At 40.3% G+C, this 9,138-nt stretch overlaps 1 protein-coding gene across 1 annotated transcript; it reads left to right on the forward strand.

Moving 5' to 3' along the window:
* The first annotated feature begins 264 nt into the window (after positions 1 to 264).
* LOC114460855 (uncharacterized) lies at positions 265 to 5,470 on the forward strand. Its single transcript, XM_028442721.1, has 3 exons — positions 265 to 1,983; positions 2,083 to 2,513; positions 5,435 to 5,470. The coding sequence occupies exons 1-3, from the start codon at positions 537 to 539 to the stop codon at positions 5,468 to 5,470; spliced, it is 1,914 nt and encodes a 637-aa protein (XP_028298522.1). The 5' UTR covers positions 265 to 536.
* The last annotated feature ends 3,668 nt before the right edge of the window (positions 5,471 to 9,138 follow it).

Below are 9,138 nucleotides of genomic sequence, written 5' to 3' on the forward strand. Positions count from 1 at the left end.
TGATGGTGATGGAAACACACGGAGAAGTGTGAGAAAAGGACACGGAGCGGTTTTAAAAGTGTTTTTATGTTTAGTTACCCCCTTGAAGAGGCACAAGGTACGTTTAAAATGTTTGATAATGTTGCATCAATGTTTGGCGTGTCCAGAGTTGTACTTTTGTTGGGTTCTGTGATGTTTGTTTGAACTTATGCACGTGTAGGATTTTATGCAGAGATGTAAGAGCTTAGCGTTTAGCTTATACTTTGTTTTTATATATTTCAGCTCTTACGGTGAATTAGAGGTTTCCTGTCAATAAACCTGTTTCATCAGTAAAGTCTCAACCTTCATTCGGGGGGGTATGCTACAGTAAGAGCTTACCTCCAAGAAGAGTGAGAGCTGGTCGTGGAGAGAAGCACGCGCTAAGCTAAAGTGCTTCACCTCGTGCTTCAACGAGCTGTCAGCAACCTCAAGGAACGGCACGGCTACGGCGCGGAGCAGCGAGTTGGAGCAACGATCTAAGGATAAGGTGACAAGCAATCGCTCTCAAAATCGAAGGTATGGATGAACAACTGGAGGAGTCGCAATGTGAAATTGATGAAGCAGCAATTGAAACATTACCTAGGCGATCAGAACGGCCTAGTGTGCCCACCGAGAAAATGTTTCTATTTCAAAAGGATGAACAGACTAAAAGAGAGAGAAAGTTGGAAACTATATATGAACATTGGAAAGGCCAGGTCAGAGTATACAGAGAAGACTTGAAAAGCGATCTCTCAGAATCACGCTTAGCAGACATGGCCGATGGCATTGAAAGGACAGTAAATGACATGATGAAAGTATACAATGATTTAAGAGAGCGTCATGCACCATCCCATGTCATAAGGCGCAAAATGGACTCTTGTGAATCAGTGACAAAGGACATTATGAAAATAATTTTTGAGCGCTTAGCAGCAATCGATGAGTATGATGGAGAAAAGGAAAGACAGCGGCTCCATCAGCTCTTGCTTTATGAACATGCTAAGTCCATATTTGGTACTGCATCACAGTCAAGTAATCACACTGAAGCAAGCATTGCCGCCAAAAGAATTGAGGCAGCCGCAGAGTCAGCTGCAATGGAAGCTCAGTATAAAATCGCACAAGAGGAAATCAAACAAAGAGAAAAAATAAGAGAAATGGAAGAGAAACACAGGAGGGAAATAGATGCACAAAAATCTGAACTAGAGCGTTTACAAGCAGAAAAGGAAAGGCAAGCTGCACGTGCAAAAATAGAGATTTATGACAAGGAATTAAAAGTCGACATGGACAGTCAGTTAATGTTACAAACTCAAATGACTTCTCCTTTCAATCAAGGCTTTGCACAACCAGTTCCAATGTCATCCACAGGTTCAGATCACCCACTAATGCAACAACATGTATCTATTCCTGTTAACAATCCTGTACAACAATCACAACCTCAAGTTATCACTCCATCGCCTCCCACAGACTTTTCCCAGCTAGCTAAAGCTATCCAAGACAGCATAGCTGTAAACAGAATCCCAGTGCCAGTGCCCATTGTGTTCAGTGGAGATCCAATCGCCTACATTGAATGGAAGGCTTCCTTCATCTCACTGATAGACTGTAAAAGTATTTCTCCTGCTGATAAACTGCACTTGTTAAAAAGATATATCACTGGCCCAGCACTTAAATGTTTGGATGGCACATTTTATCGCAGTGATGAAGATGCATACAAAGATGCATTGAAAAGACTCGATCAACGCTACGGTCAGCCTTTTGTTGTTCAAAAGGCAATAAGAGACAAATTATCAAAGTGGCCTAAAATCCACTCAAAGGATGCAGAAGGTTTGCGGACATTTTCTGATTTTCTTACAGCCTGTCTCCAAGCAACACCACATATAAAGGGCTTGGAGATATTGAACGACTGTGAGGAGAACCAAAAGTTACTGCAAAAGGCCCCAGAATGGCTCGCAACACGGTGGAATCGTAAGGTCACAGTTGCTCTGATGGAAGGTAAAGATTTCCCCTCTTTCAAGGATTTTGCAGAGTTTGTAGCACTTGAGGCGGAAATTGCATGTAACCCAGTGACTTCTTCATATGCACTCTATGCAGGCAGTACATCTCTGGTAAAAGGACAAGCAAAAGAGTTTAAATCAAACAGAGCTGCAACCCAAGTCTTTACAACGCAAGCTACTGTAAATGTAGATACAGCAAAGTCAAATAACACAAGATTTAAAGTACCCTGCATGTTCTGCAAAGATGAAAGGCATCAGTTGTCAAAGTGTCACAGCTTCTCAGAGAAGTCATTAGATGAAAAACGTACATTTGTTAGGGACAATAAACTCTGCTACGGGTGTTTGAAGGTGGGCCACAATGCCAAAGACTGTCGTCATCGCCACACGTGTGACAAATGTAAAGGACGGCATCCCACTTGTTTGCATAATGAGAATTACAAAACAAATGAAAGACCTCAATGCCCTGCAAATGCTACTACAACCACAGAAATCGGAACCACGGCAGCCACAGCTCTGAACGTTACAAAGGTAGGTCAGTCAGGTAGTACCTCCATGATTGTTCCTGTGTGGGTCTCCACTGCCCAGAATCCGTCTAAAGAGAAGTTAGTGTACGCTTTATTAGACACACAAAGTGACAACTCATTCGTCAGTGAAGATATAATTCACCAGCTGCAGACAGACTTCCATCCAGTCAAGCTAAAACTAACCACAATGCTTGGAGTGCACATGACAGTTAAAAGTCAGAGAGTATCAGGGCTGCGTGTGAGAGGTTATGATTCGGACATTCATATTGATCTTCCACCCTCTTACACAAAAGACTATATTCCATTTAACTGCGACAACATACCCACAAATGATACAGCAAAGCAATGGCCACATCTGTCTGAGATTGTTGAGAAAATACCACCCCTCCTAAGTTGTGATGTTGGGTTACTCATTGGATTCAACTGTCCCAGAACTCTAGCACCAAAACAAGTTCTACTTGGAAAAGACAATGAGCCATTTGCAGTTAAAACAGATTTAGGGTGGAGCATTGTTGGTGGCTTCACCTCAGAACCTAACGAAACCAAAATAAGTCTGTGCCACAGAATTACAGTGAGAGAACAACCTCCTGTAACACCAATGGACGTGCTTACTGTTCTTGAGTCAGATTTTAAAGACACAAAGACGGGTGACAAAACAGTCTCACAAGAAGATTTAATTTTTCTAGACAAACTTAAGGAAGGAATAAGGAAAAATGAACAAGGTCACTATGAGATGCCTCTCCCGTTTAAACAAAGGCCGCAATTACCAGACAACAAAAGGTTGGCTGAAATCAGACTCGAACACTTAAAGCGAAAGATTAACAAGGATGATAGATACAAAAAGGACTATGTGGCATACATGAATGACATAATCGAAAGAGGAGATGTCGAAGAGGTTAACAATGAAGGAAAAAAAGGTGAACAATGGTATATCCCCCACCATGGGATTTATCACCCAAAAAAGCCAACAAAACTGCGTGTCGTGTTCGACTGTTCAACCAAATATGGCGGAACGAGTCTCAATGATCATCTCCTCCAAGGGCCAGACTTAATAAATAATCTGACTGGTATTCTGTTAAGGTTCAGACAGCATCGTATCGCTTTAATGTGTGACGTAGAAAAAATGTTTCATCAGTTTCACGTCGATGAAAGGGACAGGAACTATCTCCGCTTCCTCTGGTGGAAAAACGGTGATACAAGCACACAACCTCTAACATACAGAACAAAGGTGCACCTTTTTGGTGCAGCATCTTCTCCAGGCTGTGCAAATTACGGACTTAAGTATTTAGCAAAAGAAAACAGCGGCACTCATCCCTCAGGTTCACAGTTCATTGAAAGGGACTTTTATGTCGATGATGGGGTTACCAGCGCAAACACTGTGGAAGAAGCAATACAGTTGGCACAGGATGCCAGAGAGATCTGCAGCAAAGGTAACCTCCGTCTCCATAAATTCGTCTCAAATGATCACACTGTTTTGCAAAGCATCCCTCTATCAGAATGTGCTGTAAACATAGACACAAAGGACCTAACGTTTAAAGACATGCGTCAGGAAAGAGCCTTAGGCATCCGATGGAATATAGGAAAGGACTGTTTCAAATTTGACAACACACTAAAAATCCAGCCAGCCACACGCAGAGGCATTCTATCTACTGTTGCTTCAATCTATGACCCGCTTGGTTTTTTAGCGCCATATGTACTAAACGGAAAGAAGATCTTGCAGGAAATGTGCCAGCGTGGTGTTTGTTGGGACGAAACCTTACCAGACGCACTTAAACCAAGGTGGGAGAGTTGGCTAAGTGACTTTGTAAATTTGGAAAAGCTAAACATACCTCGCTGCTATTTCCCTGCCGGTTTTGGTGAGCTAAAGGAAATAGAATTGCACCATTTTTCTGATGCAAGCTCGAGTGGTTATGGACAATGTAGCTATTTGAGAGCCAAGAACGCAAAAAATGAGATTCACTGCTTGCTGATAATAGCTAAGGCCCGAGTTGCTCCAACCAAACTGACCACAATTCCAAGACTAGAACTAACAGCAGCTGTAGTTTCAGTCTCAGTCAGTAACATATTGAAAGAAGAACTGTGTTATGATGTGAAAGAATATTTTTGGACTGACTCGAAGGTCGTATTGGGCTACATTAACAATGATGCACGTCGTTTTCACATTTTTGTAGCTAACAGAGTTCAAAAGATCAGACAAAGTACGAGCCCTTCGCAGTGGTTTTATGTGCCATCTGAAGTGAACCCAGCTGACAGCGCATCAAGGGGTGTAACTGTCTATGAGTTAATGAAGTCTAGCTGGTTCACCGGCCCAGCCTTTTTGTGGAAAAATGAGCTACCCACGCCACAAACTGTTGAGCTGGATCTGGCCATCGGAGATCCAGAAGTCAGGAAGGAGGTCCAGACACTGTTAACCAAAGCCACAGACACCACAACTCTTGCGGATCGTCTTAGTAAATTCTCATCATGGTCTAACGCAGTCAAAGCTGTAGCACAACTGATAAGAAGAGCTAAACAAATCAAGTCAAACACACCAACTACAGTGAGTGAACAAGAAAATGCTGAAAACGTGATCATTCGTGATGTGCAGTGTCATACATATGGTCAAGAGATAAATCTGTTGAAAAGAGGAAAACGGCTCCCACATCACACCAAACTGTATAAACTGGACATTTTTATGGACTCAGATGGTCTCCTCAAGGTGGGAGGGAGACTGCGACATTCACCAGATAATGACTCTTTCAAACACCCAATTGTGATTCCAAAAGATCATTATGCAGCCAAACTAATAATATCTCACTGTCACAACAAAGTAAAACACCAAGGAAAAGGATTCACCATAAATGAAGTCAGGTCTAAAGGCTACTGGATTCCCGGTATGAGTAAAACCGTTGCTTCATTCATTCGTCAGTGCGTGACCTGTCGCAGACTCCGCAAACTTCCAGAGGGTCAGAGGATGAGTGACCTACCTCTTCAACGCTTAGAGCCCTCTCCTCCCTTCACACACTGCGGCATGGACTGTTTTGGCCCATTTCTCACAACGGAAGGAAGGAAACAACACAAACGGTATGGACTTCTATTTACTTGCTTTTGTTCTCGTGCTATTCACATTGAGCTATTGGAGGACTTGTCCACTGATGCATTTATCAATGCATTAAGGTGCTTCATTTCGATCAGAGGTGCAATTAGACAAATCCAATGCGACCAGGGAACAAATTTTGTTGGCGCTCGAAATGAGTTTAAAGCTGCCTTAAATGAACTGGACACTCATCGATTAAGTGCTTACTTAACTGAAAGACAGTGTGACTTTGTAATGAATGCACCCCACTCCAGTCACGCAGGGGGAGTGTGGGAGCGTCAGATAAAAACTGTCAGAAGTGTACTGAATACCACTCTGACACTTTCCAATGGTAGACTTAATGATGCTTCATTAAGGACTCTATTCTACGAAGCTATGGCTATAGTCAACAGCAGACCTCTGGCTATTGATAACTTGAACAACCCTGACAGCTTGGAACCGCTTACGCCCAATCATCTGCTTCATCTGAAATCCAACGCACCGTTGCCCCCACCTGGTGCCTTTTCAAAGGAAGATCTATACGGCAAAAAGAGGTGGCGGCGTGTCCAGTTTCTGGCAGAGCAGTTCTGGAGCCGTTGGAGACGGGAATATGTGCACAGCATCATTTCGAGGCAAAAGTGGCATTCACCAAAGAGGAATCTAACAGTTGGTGATGTTGTGTTGGACATGGACGAACAAGCGCCCAGAAGCAAATGGAAACTTGCAAGAGTTTTAGAAACTGTCAGTGGAAAAGATGGACTTGTGCGAAGAGTGAAGATTTCACTTGGAGAAAATAAATTAGATAACAAAGGGCAACGCTCTAGCAAGCTTTCAGTTGTAGAGCGTCCAGTGCAAAAACTTGTTTTATTGTTGGAAAGCTCTTAAGGTGACCTGTGTGTAATTTTTCATGAGAAAATTATCTGTTGTTTTGATGTAAACCAACAGTTATAATTTTGATGGGAGTGTAAATAACCACAGGTATATTTCTGTTTATAAACAAGGTTTAAAGTGTTTTATTTTGGTGCTTATCATCATTTTTTGCAGTTAGTTTTAGTTAACTTCCGGTTTAAAAATGTAATGCTTTTATTTTGAAATCATCACTTCCTGTTTGCCGTTGTATGCTTGAGGTAGCTTGATGGTGATGGAAACACACGGAGAAGTGTGAGAAAACGACACGGAGCGGTTTTAAAAGTGTTTTTATGTTTAGTTACCCCCTTGAAGAGGCACAAGGTACGTTTAAAATGTTTGATAATGTTGCATCAATGTTTGGTGTATCCAGAGTTGTACTTTTGTTGGGTTCTGTGATGTTTGTTTGAACTTATGCACGTGTAGGATTTTATGCAGAGATGTAAGAGCTTAGCGTTTAGCTTATACTTTGTTTTTATATATTTCAGCTCTTACGGTGAATTAGAGGTTTCCTGTCAATAAACCTGTTTCATCAGTAAAGTCTCAACCTTCATTCGGGGGGGTATGCTACAAATACACTTATTGACTCCAATAAACATTACAGAAAAATACACCAAACAAAAAATATATAAATGAGTAAAAAAGAAAAAGTACAGATACAACAACAAACACATTTATCTTGCACATGTCCCATAGAAATAAACCAGGGAAATCGCACACACTATTTTACTTTGCACCCGCACATAAACCCCTTAATAACACTACAGAGTACAGAGTATGTACACCTCTTTGTACATCCAACCTTCAAACACATACTCAGTACCTCGGCAGTGACTCCACCGTTGGTCCCCTGTTCTCCAGGTACCAGGGTTGGGGCCAATTGTAATTGTAATTGCTTAATTGATGATTAATTGCAAATATGGCATAATTGTAATTGTAGTTTTAAAAATCTGTTGCCATGTCGTAATCATAAGTCATTTTTTATTGAGTTTAGATACTTGACTTTGTAATTGTAATTGTCATAAAAATTCTATGAAAATTGTCAATTATAATTTAACACATGGATCCATGTTAGAGTTCTATGTTCAGTTCTACACATATGTAGTTAACAGTTATTAAATCATGTTTCATTTCAAGCTTTCTCACATTTGTTTGAAAGATACAAAAATACACTTATTGACTCCAATAAACATTACAGAAAAATATATCCAACCTTCAAACACGTACTCATTTCAGATCACTTCTTCTTATCTTTTGAATTAAAAATATCGGCCTGCTTAAATTCTGAGAGAAGAGTACGCTATAGTAGTTCACTGTCTGAGAAAACTGTAACTAGATTTAAAGATTTATATATATATATATATTTTTTTTTTTTTCCTTCCCTGCAGTCTGTGCCTTTTCCTCGCCCTCCGCTCTCTTTTCTGTTTCAGGTGTCTTGATGCTGGAGATAATGGTTCCTGATCGATGGCTCATGGCACAACTAATCTGGGACACTTTGGGCTGATCAATGTTTCGCTGCTCAACTAGTCTGGAACACTTGGATGGACTATCCTTTTATCCTATTCTGTTTGTCGCTCTGTTCACTAACCCCAACCAGTAGAAGCGGATGGCTGCCACCTCTGAACCTGGTTCCGCTGGAGATTTCTTCCTATAAAAAAGAGGGAGTTTTTTCTTCCCACTGTCGCTAAATGCTTGTTCATGTGGATCTTGTTGGGTTCTTTCTTCTTTTTTATTATGGACTTTATATTTTGTATGAGGTACCAAGTGTAAAATTGTAGTATAAAAGTTTTAGTTAACACATTTTCATTATTTATCTCACTTTTCTCATATTTAGCACATTTTCCCACATTTAACACAACATTTAACCACATATATAGAGGTAAAAAATAGCATTAAATCTGAATATATAAATCTATATCTAAATGGTAGATGTTATATCTAAATGTTAAATCTATATCTAAATTTAAATTCTAAATCTAAATGTTATAAGTTATATCTAAATGGTCAATCTAAGTCTAAATGTTAAAACTTATATATAAATGTTAAATCTAAATGTTAAATCTAAATGTTCAATGTTAAATCTAAATGTCAAATCTAAATCTAAATGTTAAATGTTGAATCTAAATGTGGAACTTAAATGTTTCGTACATATGCTAATTTTTTTTTTTTTTTTTTTTACCTTGTTTGCACATGCTGTTGAAGGTTAACACTACAAGAAGTGCAATCTTTTAACAGCAATGCATATTTTATTATTGCAATTAAATAAATGAATTTATTTCATTGCATAATTGTGACCATCACCAGCCCTCCCTAGGGAAGGGTAAATACTTTATTAAAGGGAGGATGTAAAAGAGAGAGGGCAGTGTTACACCAGGGTGAGGGGGGTGGGGGGGGGGGAGTTAACAGGGAGGAGGGATACAAGATAGGAAAACGAATGGGTGGGGAATAATCAATAAGTTTCAAGTGATGTGATGTGAAATTGTGGTTGTGTATATTGTGCTTATTGTTGTGTTATCAAGCCAGTCTGGTGACCAGTGTGCGGCTTAGGAATAATGATGGTGGCTGTGAGCAGAGGAGGAAGTGAGTGGAAGTTACATAAAACAGGTATTTGGGAACAACGTGTCTATGGTTGAGCCCAGTATGAGTGTTATCCCACAGCCCGAGGCCA

The sequence above is a fragment of the Gouania willdenowi genome, unplaced genomic scaffold (assembly GCF_900634775.1).
Source record: "Gouania willdenowi unplaced genomic scaffold, fGouWil2.1 scaffold_82_arrow_ctg1, whole genome shotgun sequence".
Classification (NCBI taxonomy): Eukaryota; Metazoa; Chordata; class Actinopteri; order Blenniiformes; family Gobiesocidae; genus Gouania; species Gouania willdenowi.

Excerpts from the sequence above, each read along its gene's own strand:
- LOC114460855 (XM_028442721.1), top strand. The coding sequence starts at position 537 with ATGGATGAACAACTGGAGGAGTCGCAATGTGAAATTGATGAAGCAGCA. Across the intron at positions 1,984-2,082 it reads CACAGTTGCTCTGATGGAAG|GCAGTACATCTCTGGTAAAA; the intron begins GTAAAGATTTCC and ends CACTCTATGCAG. Across the intron at positions 2,514-5,434 it reads CAGCTCTGAACGTTACAAAG|ACTCCGCAAACTTCCAGAGG; the intron begins GTAGGTCAGTCA and ends GACCTGTCGCAG.